At 31.4% G+C, this 23,417-nt stretch overlaps 1 protein-coding gene across 1 annotated transcript in view; it reads right to left on the reverse strand.

Annotated features, from left to right (window-relative positions):
- Positions 1-23,417, reverse strand: part of LOC140447701 (laminin subunit gamma-1-like) — a 318,345-nt gene that overhangs the window by 84,816 nt on the left and 210,112 nt on the right. Inside the window, exon 5 of the mRNA XM_072540499.1 lies at positions 16,687-16,996. Coding sequence (XP_072396600.1) covers positions 16,687-16,996 — 310 coding nt within the window. The remainder of the gene's footprint in view (positions 1-16,686; positions 16,997-23,417) is intronic.

Here is a 23,417-nt window from a genome sequence, read left to right on the forward strand (position 1 = left end):
AACAATATTCATTGAAAACTCAAAATCCCAAACTATTCTAACTCTCCTAATCAAAATATTTATATCCTTTCTAAATTACGTGTAAAAATTGTGTTATCAATAAAAGAAAAAAAACTGCAGAAAACAAAAATATCTCTCTCTGATGATGAGTGGTCCAAATCCTTGTTCCTTGTAGACTGTATTATCTCCTCTCAACCGCTCCCTATGTAATCAGCAATCTTACAACAGATTGTTGCAAGTATATCGTCCTTAATGATCTCCTTCAAAAGCAACAATCATTCAAATTATGATAGCCTTTCTCCTCTCGATAAACTGAATCTCTCGTTGGCCCGAGTGAAAGATTGACTCTTGCAATATCTTCTCTTTACGATAAACTGAATCTCTCGTTGGCCTGAACAGTGACTCTTGGAATATAAGTAGGAAAATATGACTTACAATATTTTGCTGCTTCAGCTTCTGTCAGATACACTAACTCCACAAAAACTCACTAACATTCAACACTACTGCTTGCTACATCTCGGGAAACAGCCAGAGAACAATCACTGTTCGTCTTACAGACTTGGAAACCAACTGCTCATCCTTTCTCTCTCCTCAATCTCGCTAAACTTTTTCCTACATACTTATCCCACCTTTTTCAATCTCCGCCAATCAAAACTCGTCACAATTCCCCCATTTTTTCATTTCGATAACAAACAAATTTTTACTTATAATTATAAAATTTCCTAAAACTTATTTACAAATAATATTTTCTATAATTCTTAAAAACTAACAAAAACCTCTTTCTAAAATCTCTTCTATTTGTCTCTAATCACTGCATTAATGTATTTTGGAAAACCCGTTTCAATTGTCTTTGGATTTCACTTAAAATTATGCGGGTCACTCAAGTATAACAAAGAAATAATTTATGTATAGCTTACATTTTGTTTAGTACAGGTAATCCAAGAATTTAATAACTTTCCTTCTTTGAAATATTTTAATCAACCCAATATTTTTCTCGATTTTGCATATCATAACAAATCCCCGCCATTTGATCTGCCGAAAACTCTTTGTTAAATTTTAAAATGACAAAAGTTTTCCAGGATCAAATTATTTCACTATGTTATTAAAATCTACTTATGATACTGATAAATGTCGTGAATGTTAAAATACCCCGTATATTGCCTGTCTTTATACGGGATTGGATATATTTTCGTTTTAAATTTTTCCAAGTATTTTCTCTTAAAAGAAAGTTCATAATTTTTAGCCACTCGGTTTACTTCATTAACAAAATCTCCATGGTTTCCTAAAATCTTCTCTATTTTCTTTCCCATGTTTTCTCCACAATTTATTTTTCTTTCATCCTCCTTTTGTTCACATGTGTTCACTGTCCATAATACTTCTTCACAAAATTCTGGATTCTCGTCCATCAGTGCCATTTTTTCTTCTGTTTTCTTTTTATCCTCTAATTCCCTTTGGTATTCCGAGCACCATGTTTCTATTCCTTTCATTTCTCTGATGATACCTTTTTTTTTTTCCTGCTTCCATTCTGTTTTATCGTCGGTTGCCAACAATTCTTCTGTACCTTCTATTTCCTGTTTTTCTCTGGTCTCCATCTTATTTTCCTGCTTTCTTTTCGAACTCTTCTTTTTTTTCTTCCTTCTCTTTTTCTCTTCTGTTAGATCTTGTTCTTGTACTTTCGGTTTATCCTCTACAGTCATATCGATTTCTTTCCGTTTTTCCTGTGCATTGATCCTTCCAAAATTTGTTTTCCTATCTGTTTGCTTTTCTTCTCCTGTGTTGTCTGGTTCTGCTCTGATTTCCAGTTTATTTTCCGAAAAATTTATGGTGATATCTTTTTTTCTCAATTCATCAATTCCCGCTATCATATCATGATTTAAATCTTCAATCACCACACATTTCATAATATGGAATTTGTTTCCCACTCTTATCTGTACTCCCAAACCTTCGTTTACTGTCGTCAAATTTTTATTGTTTGCACCCACTAAATCAACCCTAGGAATCTTATACACAAATCTGTCCAAATTTAATTCTTTTACTAGTTTTTTATTGATTAGCGATATCTCCGAGCCAGAATCAATCACAATTTTAATCGCTTTATGTTTTATAAATGCATCTAAAAATATTAGATTAGAATTAGAAATTTGTCTTTCGTTTCCTATTGCTACATGATTCATCTCCCTTCTATTTTGTTGTTGGAAGCTCTGGTTATTTCTATCGTCCCTTTGTTCGTTAGTATTCCTATTCGGAGGATTTTGTGCATCTCTATTCCTGTTGTGATTTTCATTTGTTCTATTTTGTGTATCATTCCGGTTATCGTAATTTTGTTGTCTATTGTAATTATTGTAATTTCTCGGCCTATATTCGTTTGTTGATCTGGGATGTCGGTTTCTCTGGTCATAATTTGATGAATACCTTCTTTCCGGTCCATTATATTGGTCATGTTGTCTTCTATTTCTCATTTCTTTTCTTTTCGCTTCTTTTAATTGAAGGAATTGGCACAAACTATCAATATCTTGATAGTTTCTCAAAATCACGTGATCTTCCAAAGTTTCCTCAAAATGTCTGCTGATCATTTCTACCAGCTGTTCGGTAGAATATTTGTATTCTAGATATTTTGAATTGTTATATATCTGCAAAGCATATCTTTCTTCAGATATTCCCATTTTTTCGTGATATTTTCCATTCTGTAGCTCTTGGTTGATTTCTCTCTGTTTATTTTTCCCCCAGAAATAGTTGAGAAATTTATTTTCAAAATCTGTCCAATTTTCAAACTCATCTTCCTTGCTTTCATACCATAACGCTGCTCCTTCTTTCAAATGGTTTCTAATTGTTTCTTTGCAATCGTCAAAATATCTAATATGTTGTAATTTGGTTTTCAAATTTTTAACAAACGGTACTGGGTGTGTTTTCCGAATATCCCCGCCAAATTGTATTTTCGACTCGCTTGTTCCATGGATGATAACTTCTTTTCTCTCTACCCCTCTTAGTTCAATTTCTGCCATTTGTTTTTCATTTTGCTTTAATCTTCTTTCTACTTCCTTCCTGTCTTCTTGTAGCGCCATTTCAAATTTTTCTTCTAACTGTTCTAATTCCTTTTTCTGGACAATCTTTATTTCCTTCATCGTATTTTGGATATCTTTTATCTCTGTCTCTTGTTTTGCATTCTTTATGGTTATTTCTTCTATCTGTTGTATCAGTTCTTTCTTTATCCCCTCAACACATCCTTTAATTTCTTGTTCATAGTTTTCCAAACGCTGCTCTATATTCCTGTTATTTAGTTCTATTGCTTGTCTTGTTTCCCGTTGGTTTTCTTCCATCCTCTTTGCTGTTTCATTCATTGTTTGTTTTGTTGATTCTTGTATTTGTTGTGTCTGTTGTATTTGTTGTGTCTGTAGTTGCATTAGTTGTAATATTTTCTCTATTCCTGATAATTCTTTTTTCTCCTCAACTATTGTAACATTTCCTTCATTATCCGATCCTTCTTCAACAATTGTTTCCTCTTCTCTGTTATCCTCCTTCCTTTCTTGCATTTTGCTTTGACTCCTTGTGGTCGACATGTTGTTTCTTTTCGTTACTGTTTTTTGTCCCCGCCAAATGTGAAATTTTACAACACTCTATATGTTTCAGAACACGACAATATTTCTCCCCAAATGTATTAAATTTTCACGACAAATATCAAATACGCAATCAGTAAAATTCAAATAATTCAAAATAAATATCAAATGTACGATTGGTAAAGAAAATAAAATCAAATAATTCAATAGCAGTAAATATCCACTAACTACGATCAATCAATAAATCAAATTTATATTCCCTGGAAAAATTGTCAAAATACTTTCAAATTCAAATTCCCTCAATGTTATATGTTTTATCTCTGGATCACCTGTACTTATTCCAGATCTCTTTCCCTTCCTTCAAATGTAAAGCTGCGATATTTTCAAGCCCCACGTTTTGGAAGCCAGTTATTGTGATATTTAAAGTCTTGGTGCGCCAAGCAATAATTAGCTAATTAATTTTTGATTAATTAAAATTATTTAAATGATATGATTATGACTCTATCACAATTTTTAATTCTTTTATCTCAGGGTTAAATTCGTGCTTCAATATCTATGCTATTACATGTGACAGGTAGGGTCCAAAGAATACCGGAATAATAAAAAACACATATGATCTAACACTATATATTGAAATAAAAATAATGAAATAATTCACACTCAAAAGTTTTCAATAAACAAATCTCATATAATGATTCTCAAAATTTTGTTCTCCGTACGTGAACAATCAAAATTAATGGTACAAACAATATTCATTGAAAACTCAAAATCCCAAACTATTCTAACTCTCCTAATCAAAATATTTATATCCTTTCTAAATTACGTGTAAAAATTGTGTTATCAATAAAAGAAAAAAAACTGCAGAAAACAAAAATATCTCTCTCTGATGATGAGTGGTCCAAATCCTTGTTCCTTGTAGACTGTATTATCTCCTCTCAACCGCTCCCTATGTAATCAGCAATCTTACAACAGATTGTTGCAAGTATATCGTCCTTAATGATCTCCTTCAAAAGCAACAATCATTCAAATTATGATAGCCTTTCTCCTCTCGATAAACTGAATCTCTCGTTGGCCCGAGTGAAAGATTGACTCTTGGAATATCTTCTACATTTTGTTTAGTACAGGTAATCCAAGAATTTAATAACTTTCCTTCTTTGAAATGTTTGTTGTTTATTATCTTACTTATCTGAATTATTTTAATGTTTTTGAACTTTGAAATATTTTAATCAACCCAATATTTTTCTCGATTTTGCATATCATAACAATATATATATATATATATATATATATATATATATATATATATATATATATATATATATATATGTATATAGTATATATAATAGTATATAACTATATAATTTTATTTATACAACTATATAATAACTATGAAATGGATAAATTGCCTACTAGCGTCATTTAAATGTAAATTGTACATCCTCGTTTTTGATGGCTCTGTATTAATATCTAAAATTAATTGTACAATGTCTTAGACCTTTACGAAAAGCATTAAGTATATTCTAATAACGTGGAAGATAGAATACAAGTAATAGCTCTTATTTGGCGACTCCATACTATTTGATAAATCAAAAAATAATTAGTTAAGTTTTTGGTTTTAAAAATTCACAAAATCAGAAACAACTGGTTCATCAAATTGGTATTTATTAAACGGGAATGTATATAACCAAAAATAAACCTTTAAAAATTGTTAACCAGATCCGAAAATTTTACTTACGTGTACCAGTATACCATGGACTGATGCCATCCCATACGGCCAAACCATTGTGAAAATTGCATAGCCACAACAAGAAATGTGTCTCTAACAAACAGCACATTAGTTTACTTGACCACATTTTCAAATCCTCACCACAATTAAGATTCTTTACGAATAAAAATAGTATAACTTAAAAGAAAATATTTTTTATTCGTAAAGTTTATAACAGCTTAAAATTACATTTAGTATCTCGATTGGTTAAATTTGTTTCCTATAAAACACTATTCTTATTTAAAACTGAATAAACTTTGGAGCAAAGTGTTCCGTGTTTATTAAAAGACGTACCATTCAGAAATGATAAAGTAAGAAACTCAGCGTGGGATTATATGGTTAAGTCGATGGGTGGAATCTCAACTTCTTGGTTCTTGGAGTGGTCCTTAAACAGTAATGTACGTTGGCAGACAATATAATGAACTTTTAAATTCAAATTGCCCTTTGTCAAAATTACCTTTTAACTTGTATGAATACTGAGTACTATTTTTAGCGCATGGTGCTGAACAATAACTACATTTCAAATATTTAAAAAAATAAAATTTTAAAGTATTTGTAGTTAAATAAATTGGATATATTAACTATTATATTTAATACGAAAAATAATAGGAAAATAAAATTTATATCGGAAACCGCAACTAAAAGCAGAGACTACGACACTTAAACACCTAACCTATATAATATAAAATATTATATATAATATATATATATATATATATATAAATATATATATATATATAAATATATATATATATATATAAATATATATATATATATATATAAATATATATATATATATATATATATATATATATATATATATATATATATATATATATATATATATATATATATATATATATATATATATATATATATATATAAGTGTAATATCATACCCTTATTCATGTGAAGAGATAGCAGTTTGAATTCGTCTAAAAAGAGTTTATTATCGTTAAAATTCTACAATATAAATTATTAACAATAATAACATAACTAAAATAACTTAACAAATATACAAACCTAAAAAGAGAATCAAGAACAATGCTATTTCTTACGCCATTAAGTAATTTGACAATTGTACCATACAATTTACAATATGTCAATGTCAATAAAACTTAAACAGTCATACAACCTAAAACTTTAAATAACTAAAAATAACTAAGCCCTGCTGTTTCACTTAAAATAAACATAGGTTTACTTTTACATCCCCCTACCAAAAAGGTATGATAAACCATCTAAGTATATGGTTTATCACAAGGCATCAATTTTGAAATATGGAAATAATTCATATCATTCTTTTTGTATCCAATATCTACTTCATATAATGTATTTGAAATTTGTTTTTTTATTTGAAATGGACCTACTCTTACTTCGTCAAGTTTTTTTCTATTTAGTTTTGATTTATTTTCTACATATGCCCAATCTCCCTCTTTGAATTCATAGGATTTTCTATTTTTGTCATACAGTTTTTTATTATATTCATGATGTCGTACCGAATTTTTATAGGCTATTTCTTTATCTTTTGATACATTTGTTGTCTCACACAGTTCCTCGGGAACAATCGGATCTGCTTTTCCAAAAAGCAAATATTCTGGGCTATATCCGGTTACGGAATGATCTGTTTTATTGTATTCCTCTATACATTCTTCAGCTATTTTTGTCCATGCTCGAATTCTAGTTTCATTTTGTTTGCATCTTATTCTGTTAACTAATGTCTGATTAAGTCTTTCATTTAATCCATTCGAGAATGGACAGTCTACTGCTGTAAAAATTAATTGAATATTTAAATGTTTCATATGATTTCTAAATATTTTGGAATTAATTCCTGGATACTGATCTGTTAATAATGTTTTTATGGGGTGTTTATCTTGAATTTTGGCGATTAATTTTATGAAATCATCTGTGGTCTGATTTTTAGAAGTAACTGCAAACGCATATCTGGTGAAGTGATCTACAAGTAAGTGGAGGTATTTTTTTGTCGAACGATTGCCACCAAATCCTCCTATTGTATCTAAGGACATTATCTGAAAAGGTTCTTTTGCTGGACCCAATTGTGACAGAAGACCATATTTTGGACCGATTCTTGTTTTATTTTTACAGCAGATCTCGCATTTTTGACAGATATCCTTTGCTAGTGAATCTATATTCTTAATGTAGTAAAAATTTCTAATTTTGTTTGTTACTTTACCAGCACAAATATGACCATAAAATTTGTGAACTTTTGTTATTAACTCTTTTCCAAAATCTTTGGATAAAATTATTCTTTTTTCATTCTTCCTTAATTTATAAAATATATCTTGGTTCAAAATTGTTCCTCTCATTGTATCTATAACTTGTCGATTATTATTTTGGTCTTGTTTTATCTCAGTTAATGTGACTAGGTTTACTGTTCTTATGAATGTTTCTGCATTTTTCATATTTTCCAACACTGGGTTTCTAGAAAGGCAGTCCGCTTCTACATTTTCTTTTCCAGGTTCATATTTAATGTCGAAGTCAAATTGTGAAAGAAAATGTGTCATATCTCCTAATTCTTCATCTGGTCTTGTACGAAGTTCTCTTCCCTCAAGGGGTTTATGATCAGTAATAACGAGAAATTTTCTTCCCATTAGCCAGTATTGCCAAAATTTTATTGCTTCTTTAATTGCCAGGCATTCTAAAAAAATAGCCTTTTTATTTTTTTGATATTTGTTCAATTTTTTTGAAAAGTATGCTACGGGTTTCATTTCTCCATCTCTTTGTTTTTGTTTCAGAACCGCACCAATTCCTAGAACACTAGCATCTGTATATATAGTTGTAGGAGCATTTGGGTTAAAAATGGCTAGTATAGGTTCAGAACAGAGGATATTCTTTGCCCTATCAAAAGCTGTTTGGCAGCTTAAAGACCAGTGGAATTTGATATCTTTTCTAAGTAAATTATGTAGTGGCTCTAATAACCTAGCTGAATCTTTTATATATTTGTGGTAAAAATTTACTTTTCCCAAAAACTGTCGTACTTTTTTTCTCGTGTCTGGTGCTGGAAAATCTCTGATCGATATTAAATTATCATGTAACGGACGAACTGAATTGTGTCCCACAATGTGTCCCAAATATTTAACCTCTTCTCTTGCAAAATTACATTTTAGAAGTTTGAGCCTAAATCCCTCTTCAATAATTGCTTTCATAAGTCTTTCTATATGGTCTAAGTGTTCTTCAAATGATAATGAGAATATTAAAATGTCATCTATGTAGTTTATACAAAATGAATTTAAATTATGCTTCCTGATAATATTACTTAAAATTCTTTGAAATATTGCGGGAGATGTTTTAAGCCCAAAAGGTAAGCATTTCCATTGCCAATGACCACTTTGGGTAACGAAGGCTGTCTTGTATTTATCTTTTATCCGAACTGGAATACACCAAAAAGCAGAATTTATATCTAAAGTAGTAAAGAACCTAGCATTCCTTGTTTTGGTCAAAATCTCGTCAATTAAAGGAAAAGGTTGGGGTTCAGGAATAATTAATTTGTTTAACTCACGAAAGTCAATGCACAATCTTGTTTTAGATCCTTCATCTTTTTTAAAAGCCAATGTAACAGGTGCTGCAAAAGGTGAAGATGATTCTTCTATTAAATTTGCTTTTAATAATTGTCCTATTTGAAATTCTATCTCTTTTTGGTCTTCTATCGAGTATCTATAGGGTCTTTTTGCAACAAATTTATGTTCTAAAAGTTTAATTTGAGCTTCATTATTTTGAACCTGCCCAATGTCAAATTTATGTTTTGCAAAAATATTGTCATATTTATTTAGTAATATTTCTATTTTATTTTTCTGATATGGCAATAAATGTTGTAATTTTGCTTCAAAAAGTTCTGTGGGAATTCCCTCATTAAAGTTTATGGAGTATTCTGTAATATTAATATTATAATTAAATTTTTCGATTTTTTCTTCAATTTTTCCGTATAATCTTTGATAAATCTCTAAATCAAAATCTTGTTTCATTTGAAAATTTAAAATAGAATCTAATCCGAGTAGAATATCGTACTCAAAATATTCATCATTAATTACAAAAAGATTAATATTTTTCTCAATTTTATTAATTTTCAGTTTTGCAATTAGTTTTCCTGTAAAATTTGTTCTGCCATTTATCGTTTTAAACATATTCCTATCTTCTTGAATATCTAATCCTAACTTTCTTGCCACCTTCGAATTCAGAAGAGTAACATTTGAGCCTGGGTCATAAACTCCACATAATTCTTTATTATTTAGGAATACTTTTAATTTGATCAATGGCAGCAAATCTAGTTTTTTTGTTCAGTTACTGTTTCATTTAATGTCTCCTGTATAGCAATATTATTAATATATTTAATATCATTTGATTTGTTTTCTTTTGTTACCTTTTTATCTTTTTGCTTTAAACGGCATATTGCCTCTGGATGAAACCTCCCAGGGAATCCTTTTCTATCACAATATTGACAAGTAGTTTTCTGTTCTTCTGGTATTATAGTAGATTTTTGATAAAAATTTGGTTTTGTCTCCAATTTATTCTTCTTTTTTATAACTAAACTTTCCAATTTTCGTAATTCACCTACCAATTTTTCCATTGTTGTAACGTCAGCTCTATTAATATTATCTTGTATATAAATTGGCAAATTTGTTACAATTAAATCAATTAGTATATCAATGGGAAAATCATTCTTTATATTTAGCAATAAATTTTCTTTACGAAACGCATAATCAACAATACTACCACCTATATACCTAAAAGAATAAGCTTGCCTTTGATTATGCCAACCTGTTTCACAAAAACTATCTAAAAAATTAATTTTCCATACCTCAAAACTGTTATCTAAGCCTAATGTTATTATTTTTGATTCAAACCATTCTTTTGCTATTCCATCAAGAAACAAACGTAGAATCAAAATCTTGTCTTCATCAGCAACCACCTCACATCGCAAACATTCTGATTCGAAGGTCTTGAGCCATGAATTCATTGGAACATTATTTCCATCAAAATTTCGAAGTACAAAATCATCTTTTATTTTTTTTAAATTTTTCTTTTCAACTTTAGGTAAATTTGTGTCATTAAATTTCTGGAGCAACTCAGCAAATGATGGAAATTGTTCAGCTGTTTCTATCTTCTCATACACTGGTAATAAGGTCTGTTGTAAGTACTCACTTTGATAAACCACATCACCATCTGAATCAAAATAAATCTCCTTCAAACTGTCTTCTAATGCTATAGTACATGTTCTAAAGGATCCTCTTGTTTTCATAGATGCTAATATATTCTTCACTTTTTTCAGATGAAATAGTTCAGAATGATCAATTTGAAGTTGTTTTTCAAAGGGGATTTCATAATAAAAACGGGATCCTGTTGGCTGCAGCCACTTAAATTTATATACATTTTTCTTACTATCACTATTGTTTGCTTCTATAGCCATGCAAATTCTCATTGATGTAAAATTCATTCTTAAATATCGTTTTATCCAAATAACGGCTTGGAAATTTATAGTTATCACTATATTTTTTTTATCAGCTTAAGTTCTTGATTTATAAGTGTAATATCATACCCTTATTCATGTGAAGAGATAGCAGTTTGAATTCGTCTAAAAAGAGTTTATTATCGTTAAAATTCTACAATATAAATTATTAACAATAATAACATAACTAAAATAACTTAACAAATATACAAACCTAAAAAGAGAATCAAGAACAATGCTATTTCTTACGCCATTAAGTAATTTGACAATTGTACCATACAATTTACAATATGTCAATGTCAATAAAACTTAAACAGTCATACAACCTAAAACTTTAAATAACTAAAAATAACTAAGCCCTGCTGTTTCACTTAAAATAAACATAGGTTTACTTTTACATATACATATATATATATATATATATATATATATATATATATATATATATATATATATATATATATATATATATATATTGTCATACTTTTTCTTTCCCAACCAAAGAAAAATAAATAAAAATATCCATCGGAATAAAATTTTAAGATATCATTATAAACAAAAATGTATATAGTAATTTAAGATAAGATTTAGTGTAGATAAGAATAGAAATTTGTAAACGACCTTTTTCCGTTTCAAACAAAATTATCAAAAAAAACCTTTGTTTAGAATTAGAAGACATTTTACCTGTCTTAGTTAATCTTTTCATTGTTTGTATAGTCGAGTATTAAATGACCATATTCTAATCTTTTGAAATATGTATAAATTGTGTATTGACAAAACCAATTTTAAAGTAAGCTATTTAGTTTTTCTCTGAAACCGAAATTAGGCTTTTCCAAAATCATGGTAAACACAATTTGAGCTTTTGATTGGACGGTCGTTTTTAAATGAGAATTTGTGAGCCGATCAGGAGACCGGAGGAGTTAGTTATATTTTGGTCATCGAAAGGAAACAGTCGTTTTGTCTCAAGATAGGGTGTGGTTCGTGAGTTTGGATACCGGCGTAACGAAAAGAAGTGAATAGTTTGCAGAAGGAGATAACAAGTAGATTAAAAGAGGTCCTTGTATCTACCGTGGGCATTTTATAAAGTATATGTGAAAGTATTCTTACGGCATCAAGTTGACAAAAGGAGGTCCTGGTGTCATAAATAAGTAGCTGAGTTTGGAGAAGTGAATCAGGTGTTTTTTGTGTAGTCTGCAGGAGGTTTGCAAAGACGTTAAGAAGGAGCCGAGGTGCCAAAGAGGAGAGATCACATCGTTGAGGAGACTGGACTTTTCTGGGTATGTTCCAACATACAACTCAAGAAGAAAATAAGCTGTAAGTGTTTGTACAATTGAATTTTATATCTGTGAAGGATCGGTTTGACATCATGGTCATTAGCATTCAAATTTAAGAACTGAGGTTTTGTTAGGCTAATCAAAAGTTTAAAGTTTTGTTGTTTCTTGTTTCAAGTAAAGAAAATTTTAAGTAAAATTGGTTTTCACGTAATATAAATGTATGTAGCTTTATAATCTTATTATTATAAAAATTTGATTTATTTTCTTGTATGCTGATTGATAAGATAACGACAGAATTTAATAATTGTTTTATTCGTTCATATAAAATAAAGAAACGTAAATCTTTGTAATATAATATATTTGTATTCTTATCCTTTCTTCTTCTCTCCCGATAAAAGACAACTAGAAAATCTTTTGAATCCATCGAACACAGGTAATATAAGGATTATTTTACTTTTGATAACAAATAAGTTATAATTCTTTTTTATTGGCTCAATAAACTAAGATTAAAGTCAAAATAAACAATCATAATGATATATATAAACAGAGTCTGGATACGCGTAATTAACTCTTAAAAGAACGGTCCGAATTGTACAAAAACCGTGATATATATTTCTAATGAACTACTAAAAGCAGGAGGCCCTTATCTATGAAATAGAATAACACAGCTGCTGCTAACAAATACATATTCTATCGGAGTGCAGAACAGCGCACGTAATATCTATAGTACTGAGCACAGTTATATCTAACAAAAGAAACAGAAGAAGTGCCAACTATTATTGAGGTTTGAGTGTAACTAGTATAGTATAATATAGTATAGTATATAGTATAGTATATAGTATAGTATATAGTATAGTATATAGTATAGTATATAGTATAGTATATAGTATAGTATATAGTATAGTATATAGTATAGTATATTGTATAGTATATAGTAAAGTATATAGTATAGTATATAGTATAGTATATAGTATAGTATATAGTATAGAATATAGTTTAGTATATAGTATAGTATATAGTATAGTATATAGTATAGTATATAGTATAGTATATAATATAGTATATAGTATAGTATATAGTATAGTATATAGTATAGTATATATATATATATAAATATGTGTAGATTTCAAGTGCTAGTTAACAATAATGAAAATATAAATCAAGTGAAGAAATTCGAATGCATCAGAGCATATTTTGATAAGGAAGATTGTTAGAAACAGATAAAATACGGAATCAACAAAATATCGCAAATTAAAATAAGAAAAGAGTGGGTAAAATCATGGTGAAATTAGTTTTGAGCCATGGATATTTATTAAGAGCCGTGGCCCATAGGATTATTTCATTGAATACTAACAGGAGGAAGAAAATCGAGTAGAACACGCAGAATGTGGAATGAAAAAATCCCGACCAGTGATGAACGGCTAAAATCTACGAGAAGGGAAAGCCTTGGATAGAGAAAATTAACGAAGGATGATGGGCAACACGTTGTTAATGATAAAATCATGATATATTGTAACTAATTTCGTAATACGAGAAAATCTAGAATGTTCGAGATGTCATCCGAAATGTCTAGTAATGGCTGGAATGTTAGAAAATGTACTTATATAAACACACAAAGTTGACAGTTTAAATAACAGTAGTGTTTTGAATAGTTGGTATTGTGTAAAAATCGTAAATAACTATTGTAATATTGTTGGTGTTTAAACAAGTAATTTAAATACGTGTATTAATAATACAAGCCAAGATAGACGGAGGAAGAAGGTCTGGTCGAAGAAGAACGTCATGGCTTAGAAACCTAGTAATTGTTTGGTTGAAATACAAGTTCGGTATCAAAGACGCCAATTACCAGTCAAATTACTATTTTTATCACCGAATAGTTTTATTTGTCCATTATTATTTGGAAATAATATATTATATTTTCAATATTTTAAAAAAATTATATATTTTCAATATGCGGTTTGACATTGTTAAATGAACCGCCAATGAACAAGCGGAATTGCTTATAAATAGGAAGAAGAAGAAACAAATAGATTCTTAAAATTATCAACAACAAAATATACAAAAATGATTTAATCCAGACTGCATGAATTTTGCGCCATAAACTATAGCTTGTATACTGTTCATGTTGTGATTGTGAGGTTTCTTTGCAGATTCTTGTTCAAAAATGTCCCCTTTACACAAATCTGAAAAGTGTCGATCGAAAATTTGGAGTAGAAATATTTAAACATTTTTTTTAAACAAATTCCAGAAATCACCTTTTTTTGCTCCCTATTGTTTTAAAAAATTGTTTAAACAATGTCTGTCCAAAAGTTTCAACAGACACCCTTCAGATGTGTTTAAAGGAGACATTTTTGAACAAGAATCCGCAAACAAACTGAATAAGACACATTTTTCCCACGGGAGCGGTCTCACAACATGGACTAAATATAAGACACTACCGCCTTGTACAAAATCAAGGTTGAATGTTGTGCATTCTGACTTAGTGAAAAAGCTCAAGACCTAACTTTCTTGTTTTTACGATAAAAAAAAAAGTATTTAGAACACCTGAGTTATAGTTTTAAAATACTACTCATAATATAATTAAAGCAAGCTTTATTAGTTAATTGTTTCTTTTTTTTTTGGCAATTTTTCTAAAATCTTTATTTTTATGACCGTATTGGTTGTGTGCCCAAAGGTTGTTTTGTTGCATATAAACTTAAAGTTTTATATGTAAATAATTGCGATTTATTTTTGTGGTGGTCATTTATTATTTTGCAGTAATTTTTTAGCTCCTTCATTATGTAAAAAATACTATAAAATAATTAGTTATTAACATAAAACTAGTTCACAAAACAACGGATTTATCAAAGCTTTCACTATTTTTCGCATACTAGTTCGTAACACTTGTAACCATTGAAGTTATCTGATCGTAGATCTCTATCTTCCATTGCATCGTTTACTTCTTATCTCCACGATCTTCTTGGTCCATACTGTTCTTGAGATTAATGTGGATCCAGTGTAACATTCGCTTTGGCCATCATTGATTATTCATCCTTTTGACATGGTCATAATATTTCAGCCTTTTTCATTCTATAGTTTCCGGAATGTCCGTGTCTACGCCCATGCGCACTTCAATTTCAACATTCCTAATTCTATCTTTTTTATTTAGTTGGCAACTGCTGCGCGAACAGTTCAGTCCCATTGCTTTTATTATGGATGAGTTTTCTTTATTTAGTATCCAAATCTCTGAAGGATATATAACAATCCTTTCTATGATACTATTGTATATCCTAATTTTTGTGTGTGTAGTTATGTGAATTGCTAAATCATCTTTAACTTCCTATTCCTTTTGTATTCCTTAAGGTAAGCGTCCACAGGTCCGCATCGTACGCATCGGATTTTAGTTTGCCTTGTATAAAAACTTATGTAACTGCGTCCACTGATCCGCATCGTACGGATCGCATCATCGGCAATATGGATAATTTAAGTTGGGAATATGCCAATTTTGTGGCTTATTCTCAACTAAAATACTAAATTGATATACCAAAGTATTAACTTGTAAAATTTGCGTTTAATTCACTTTGTAAAAATTGCCGATACTCGCGTCGGCAAATCCGATCGCTGCCGATACAGTGGACGCAGTATGAAAAAGTAATCCGATGTGTAAGATCCGGACCTATGGGCGCTTAGCTTTACACCAAGATGTATACAGCAATCAGTATTTTAGATTTGTGTAGCTCTTAGTTCTAAGTACCTTCTTTCACCTCTTTCCGCTGCATGCTCTATTATTGATGGATAATTGATAAGCCTCACTTGCTATATTCTTTATCTGCAAAATGCAAGCTGTACAGTCTATGCCCTACTGTAATATTCATAGTTTCACATTTTCCTTTCCAGATATACAAAACCCACTCAAAATACTGCAGCAGCCTTGGCGAGGTCCCTTTATCATCTTTATCTTTTAACTCTCTCGCAGCATCAATATAAATCGGTGGAATTTCTTGCTTTCCAACACCTAATATAATAAAAGGCATATGATGACCCATTAACTTTATGAGAATTTTAATAAGATTACATTTGTTTCATGCCATTCACTGGGAATGTGGAATGGGCAGGGTTCATTGGAAATTAAAATAAATTCTGTAACTATAAATAGTTACAGAATAAGGCAAGATAGATAAAAATAGCAAGGATAAATACAAAAAAAAATTAAGAACAACCAATGTAGGTATATTATTTTATAATAATATAAAATATCATATTATTCACGTATGCCAAAAACGTCGTTTTAAGATGTCTACGAACCTTCATTTATGTAATTTATATTACATTAAATTGACTACTCCCCATGGCATGGAAAACATTTGCTGAGATACTGATGATTGTTAGGTTTAAATGATCCATTCTATTAAGTTCATAACTTCTTTAACATTGTACAATCAATAGCTATCGTTAGAAAATTATTAGTTAGAAATTAATAGCAGAATGTAAAAAACAATGTTTTGTTTTAAATGTTGATGGGACAGCCAAAATTTCAAATAAAGATTTCTTATAAAATGCGCTTATTAATTATTAATAGGTTAATAAATCATTTGTACTATTAGATAAAAAAAACAAAAATGTAAAAATCAATAATTTAACTGATTAACTTACGTTTACATTCGTGTGCATTCTGAGCTGTCGCTCTTCCCCATGGCGCATCATTATAAAACGGTAAACATTCGTTACAGTCTGGTCCCGCTGTATTGTGTTCGCACTTGCATACCCTTCGCTTTGATCCGTCCACTCCCGTGGAGGTTATGCATTCCGAGGCATGACCATTACATTTACATCTTGCGCCGACGGCAATATCCGATATCGCATAGAAATAGGATTTAAGTACCTGATTATCTCCAAAAACTTCATCTCCAAATGTGTTTAAACGATCTAATGTAAACATTATCTCTGTAGCTGTAACCCATTCCTGTAAGAAAAATCAGAAATTTAATTTTTGTTAAACCAATTATTTGTTTATGAAATTTAACGATTCCTTTAATAAGAATATAGCCATCTTACAGTTAATATATATACCCATCTTACAGTTTATTTATGTCCCATATTTTGTAGATATCACTTTATCATTCCTTTCTCTTATATTCTGACCATCATCAATATTATGTTGAATAACATTAGGTAGCTATAAAAAGGTTCTGAAACCGCTTTCTTGTGGCATGTCCAAGTTAAATATTATGGGATTAAGCCACAGTTGATTGTAATGAAAATTACATTTTTCGCTGGTGTTTAACGTTTCGATTTCTACTCCAGAAATCGTTTTCAAAAAAGATTATTTTAAAAATTTGGAAATTTTTTTTAAGTTGATTATGTTTTTCAAAAACTGATGGGTGGCTTACTTGGCCTCGATCTTGTAGGCAATAACCATGCCTTTAGCTGAAAAGCTCTGAGGATGATGTTTGTCTTCTCAGGATATCAAATTCTGATTATTTTGTGTGTTTTTCTATTATTCATGTGTACAAAAAAAGGTGTACATATCTGAAATAATTTCAGTGTATGAAAACTGTATTAAATAGGGCTGGATCAAAATACTTAATTATAGTTATACAGATAATAGTCTAATCAAGTTTATTTAAAGTCTTACCAATATTGCTGTTACACACACTTTCGCTCGCGGTTGTTTCTTGTACGGGGGAGCTGTCTTTACCGATTTCTACACACGCGTCTCGTGGTACTAACACTAATATCAAGGGATGGATCACATTTGCATCTTGTCTATACAATTTAAAAGAGGATTCGCGGTGTTTTTTACATAACTATCAGAGAGAGAGAGGGAGAGAGAGACAAAGAAAAGACAAAGAAATTATTAACACTGTAAAGAACAGAAAATTGGCTTACTTCGGCCACACCATGCGTAATAATAAATAATGACTTCTACAGTTAATTCTACAAGGCAATTGAAAGTAAGAGAGGCCCTGTAGGTAGACGTATATCCTGGATGGCTAATCTTAGGAAGTGGACTGGTTTAACGTCAACTGATCTATTTCGAGCTATTGTGAATAGAATAAGATGATCAGAAAGAGAGAATGTCTGTTACTAGCGGCAGTCAACAATCGAGAGAGATTACGTCTGTTGCTAGCGGCAATCAATTGTCGAGAGAGAGTCTTTTTCGTTTGCTATTTTAAAACTGCCTGTATTTGTAAAGGATTGGGGTTGAAGTGAGAGTAGGAAATATTGCTAAGGGTTGGAGTAGGATAATGATTTTAAAATTGAGGTGAAGAAGTAAATAGAGGTGAAGAAGTAAATAATACAGCGAAAAATATCACATGGTTTTTTGCATGTAAAAAATTTAACATACTGGGGGTAGACGAGAAGAGTTACGCCACTAGGATAGGGTATCAAATAGTTACTTCAAGAACGAGGGTTAACCGGTATACATTAGGGACATTGTTGTAAAAAACAGATAACTAAAAACTATTTAAAATTTAGAGAAACTAAATTATATATTTGATTGAAAGCACTACTATTGGTTACTTTCTTTATGACCTAAGGTATTCGATATAAGGTGTGGATACCCTAATAGTTCGAATAAGAGAATCTTTGCCTGGGAGCAATTCGATAATATTTGCTAGAGGCCAGAGGATTGGGGGAGTCTCTTCATCTTTGATTAGTACAACATCACCTATCTTTAACGGATCAGTAACGATGCATGTTCCACTTACTCCTACTTTGGGTCATATGTAAATATTCCACTGACCACCTTTTCCAGAAAGTTTGATGAATTTTTAAAATATGTTGAAAGAAGGGGAGATGATTCTTTGGTATTTCTGAGAGATCTGGTTCTGGTAGACTTTTTCCTACAAGGAAGTGTCCGAGCGTTAAGACTGAGAGATCAATGAAAGAGATTTGAGAGCTGAGTGATAGGTCTTGAGTTTAAAATGGCTTCGATTTGACATTATTGTATAAAAAACATCAAAAGTAAAACGAAGATTTTCTACAAGATGATAAAGATGGTGTTTGGCACTTTTAATCCCTTCCTCATGTAACCCAAATTGAGAAATCTTACGAGGCACCCCAACGAATAGAGCTTTCAGAGTAAAAATTATTGATCCTTTAAGAGATTCTTACTTTTAAAGAGTTCGTTTAAATCAAGAAGCTGATTGCCAGCACCATAGAAATTAGTAGAATTGTCTGACCATATAATATTTGGGAGTACTCCGCCTTGCGATAAATCTTCTAAGGATGAGAATAAAAGCATCAGCTGTTAAGCCGGTGACAAGTTCGATATGTACAGATTTGGTGGTCATACATATAAAGAAGAATATGTATGCTGTGTAAACTGTGTAACTTTTAGTAAAAATCTCATTAGCTTGAGATATGTCAGAGGTTGTGCTTGTTGTGTCAGAGTGACCTGAGTGTGTCTGAGTTTCAGTAAATCTCCCGTCCATTCCTTTATCCTAAATTAAAAGAAGTCTATTGTACTGGAAATTAAGAAGGGGGATCTTCGGTCCACAATTTTTTTAACTTTGACTGAGTGATATCTGTTTAAGCGACGAGGCTATCTGAAAATATGTGAACTTCAGATATTGTGACGTTGTTCGAAAGGACCTCACGTACATTTTTATTAAGAGTGACACCTAAGAAGATACCAGACAATTCTAAACGAAGAATGGTTAATTTATTTTTTAGTAGAGCTATTCTAGTTTTCGATGCTATGAGGCGAGACGTGACTGTGTTCTCACTATACACGACACGCAGGTACACATAAGAAGCATATATGTTTTGAGAGGAATCGGTGAAACATACACGACTCGCAGGTAGACACAAGAAGCATAGATGTTCTGAGAGTCATCGGCGAAACAATGTAATTGCATGTCCGATATAGGCAGTGGAAGTGTCAGGCATCTAGGATATGTAATTTTAGATATTGATTGGAATGTATCCAATATTAATTTCCAATCCGAGATCAATAGGTCATCCAGTATTTCACCGTCCCAGTCTAAGGGCAATGACCAGAGACGTTGTAAGAAACGTTTAGTGTGTACTATAATAGGTGACAGTAATCCTAAGAGGTCATACATTCGTGAAGCATATGCCAATACTTTTTTTTGTTAGGGGAGGAGCCTTATCATAAACGGGCGGCTTAAAATCGTCTAGTTCAGGTGGCCAGTTAATACCTTTTTTTATATCTTTAAAGAAAAGAAGGAAAATCTGCATACATCCACCTGTGACTCAACCAGGTAGTGTTGGGTTCCTAATACCCTAACGAAGTTGTGCCAAGAAGAGATGCCCGAGGGAGTTAGACCTTTGACACTTCGTCCCGCACTACTCCGGGATGGTCGACGATCAACTAAAAACCTCTCCTCTGTCACTTCAGACATCAGAATAAAGAATAGGGCTGGTTGAGACAACACATCTGTCCTTATGCCCTGCTTTCACCCGATTCCCATTCTTTCTCCCACACATTCACTGGGAAAAACACACCCACAAGAACAACCAATGACTTTCAACCCCCTGCTTTAGCGAGGCTGCCATCTCTCTCGCGTCGTCTGTCTCTCCTTCACTTCTATTTCGGTCTGCAACAATCCGAATCCCACAGAGGTGCTACTCATTCGTTTTAAAATTATGTTGCAAGTTCCGTCTCCTCTCGTTCTTTTGAAGAGAGCAGCTCCCGACAAATTTGTGGATCCGTGTCCACCACCAGTCATAGCTAACTGTAGCGGTTACGCTACTAATGAAACTAATTCAATTAAAAATTGCATTAATAATACCCCTCAAGAAATTTCTTGTAATACGCGTGCGATCGATTTTTAAAAACGACATTTTTCTGCTCACGCGCGAGGATCGCTTTGGAGTGAAATGGGAATCGATTTTTACGTGCAGCAATCAGTTGGTTAGATAACTCGAACGAAGAGACACGCAGAAAAGTAGAAAATTATTTTAAGGGACGAAAATCTGGAAAATATGGAGCATAGTAACAAGTAGTACACATTATCTGCAAACTAACATAAGGAAATAACGTTGAAAAACTCCAAAGATTAAATATATTACAGTCTTAATCAACTGGGCCATTGGCCGGTTTTCTCTTCGTAATCTGCGTGTCGTTTTTCCAGGTAAGAGGCAATGAAGTATTTATCGGTATTAAATATATTCTGATATACATATATATCGTTATTTTTGACGTAATCGCACTTATCATCGTAAAATCATAGTTAAGGTCTTCTTATCACATGACTTCCATTTTTTTTTTGACATAGAAAGTAGTTTTTGTGTCATTTTTATAAATACGATAAAAAAGCATGTTTGTTTTGGTAAAAAAATCTATGTAAGTTGTTGATCCAAGGTGAAAATATGTGCTGTTAATAACTTTTCCTGTAGAGATTACTGGATATTTCTTGAATGTTATTTTGTAGATTTCGTTCCACTCTTATCAATATCATCAACACATATTGTTGCGAATTGGTTGATAATATTGGATACTATACCATTACTTGGACAAAACACCACTACCTAATTCCCAATGCCATCAACATAGTATCTGACTTGGCTTCCTTCACCAACAGCCTTCCCTAGTTGACTAAGAGAACTTGTTTTTGTTGGCAACATCTGTTGGAAAAAGAATAAGTGTTGTTTCTATTTTATATCAATATTCTGGTATACAGTTACAGCTAGAGTAAGGTGTTTTATATGCATATAAGGCAGGTACATTATCTCTAGTTTTTTTTTGTAATCAGTAACAGGTTTTTTTTATTAAATAAAGCAGGTTTAAGTATTTTTTACTTTTATACTTTATTATTATACTTTATTATTTTTTTTATACTTTATTTAAAATAAAGAAATTTTCAAAATTTGAGAGGGGGGGGGAATAAACTTAGTGGTGGTAATTTATTTTATGTGACCTTTTGGTTCTAGAGTTCCTCCACTCCCACTACTACTGTTTATCTTAACGTCTCTTATATGTATTGAAAGCACTACTATTGGTTACTTTCTTTATGACCTAAGGTATTCGATATAAGGTGTGGATACCCTAATAGTTCGAATAAGAGAATCTTTGCCTGGGAGCAATTCGATAATATTTGCTAGAGGCCAGAGGATTGGGGGAGTCTCTTCATCTTTGATTAGTACAACATCACCTATCTTTAACGGATCAGTAACGATGCATGTTCCACTTACTCCTACTTTGGGTCATATGTAAATATTCCACTGACCACCTTTTCCAGAAAGTTTGATGAATTTTTAAAATATGTTGAAAGAAGGGGAGATGATTCTTTGGTATTTCTGAGAGATCTGGTTCTGGTAGACTTTTTCCTACAAGGAAGTGTCCGAGCGTTAAGACTGAGAGATCAATGAAAGAGATTTGAGAGCTGAGTGATAGGTCTTGAGTTTAAAATGGCTTCGATTTGACATTATTGTATAAAAAACATCAAAAGTAAAACGAAGATTTTCTACAAGATGATAAAGATGGTGTTTGGCACTTTTAATCCCTTCCTCATGTAACCCAAATTGAGAAATCTTACGATTCACCCCAACGAATAGAGCTTTCAGAGTAAAAATTATTGATCCTTTAAGAGATTCTTACTTTTAAAGAGTTCGTTTAAATCAAGAAGCTGATTGCCAGCACCATAGAAATTAGTAGAATTGTCTGACCATATAATATTTGGGAGTACTCCGCCTTGCGATAAATCTTCTAAGGATGAGAATAAAAGCATCAGCTGTTAAGCCGGTGACAAGTTCGATATGTACAGATTTGGTGGTCATACATATAAAGAAGAATATGTATGCTGTGTAAACTGTGTAACTTTTAGTAAAAATCTCATTAGCTTGAGATATGTCAGAGGTTGTGCTTGTTGTGTCAGAGTGACCTGAGTGTGTCTGAGTTTCAGTAAATCTCCCGTCCATTCCTTTATCCTAAATTAAAAGAAGTCTATTGTACTGGAAATTAAGAAGGGGGATCTTCGGTCCACAATTTTTTTAACTTTGACTGAGTGATATCTGTTTAAGCGACGAGGCTATCTGAAAATATGTGAACTTCAGATATTGTGACGTTGTTCGAAAGGACCTCACGTACATTTTTATTAAGAGTGACACCTAAGAAGATACCAGACAATTCTAAACGAAGAATGGTTAATTTATTTTTTAGTAGAGCTATTCTAGTTTTCGATGCTATGAGGCGAGACGTGACTGTGTTCTCACTATACACGACACGCAGGTACACATAAGAAGCATATATGTTTTGAGAGGAATCGGTGAAACATACACGACTCGCAGGTAGACACAAGAAGCATAGATGTTCTGAGAGTCATCGGCGAAACAATGTAATTGCATGTCCGATATAGGCAGTGGAAGTGTCAGGCATCTAGGATATGTAATTTTAGATATTGATTGGAATGTAT

This window comes from Diabrotica undecimpunctata, chromosome 8 (assembly GCF_040954645.1).
Source record: "Diabrotica undecimpunctata isolate CICGRU chromosome 8, icDiaUnde3, whole genome shotgun sequence".
Taxonomy (NCBI): Eukaryota; Metazoa; Arthropoda; class Insecta; order Coleoptera; family Chrysomelidae; genus Diabrotica; species Diabrotica undecimpunctata.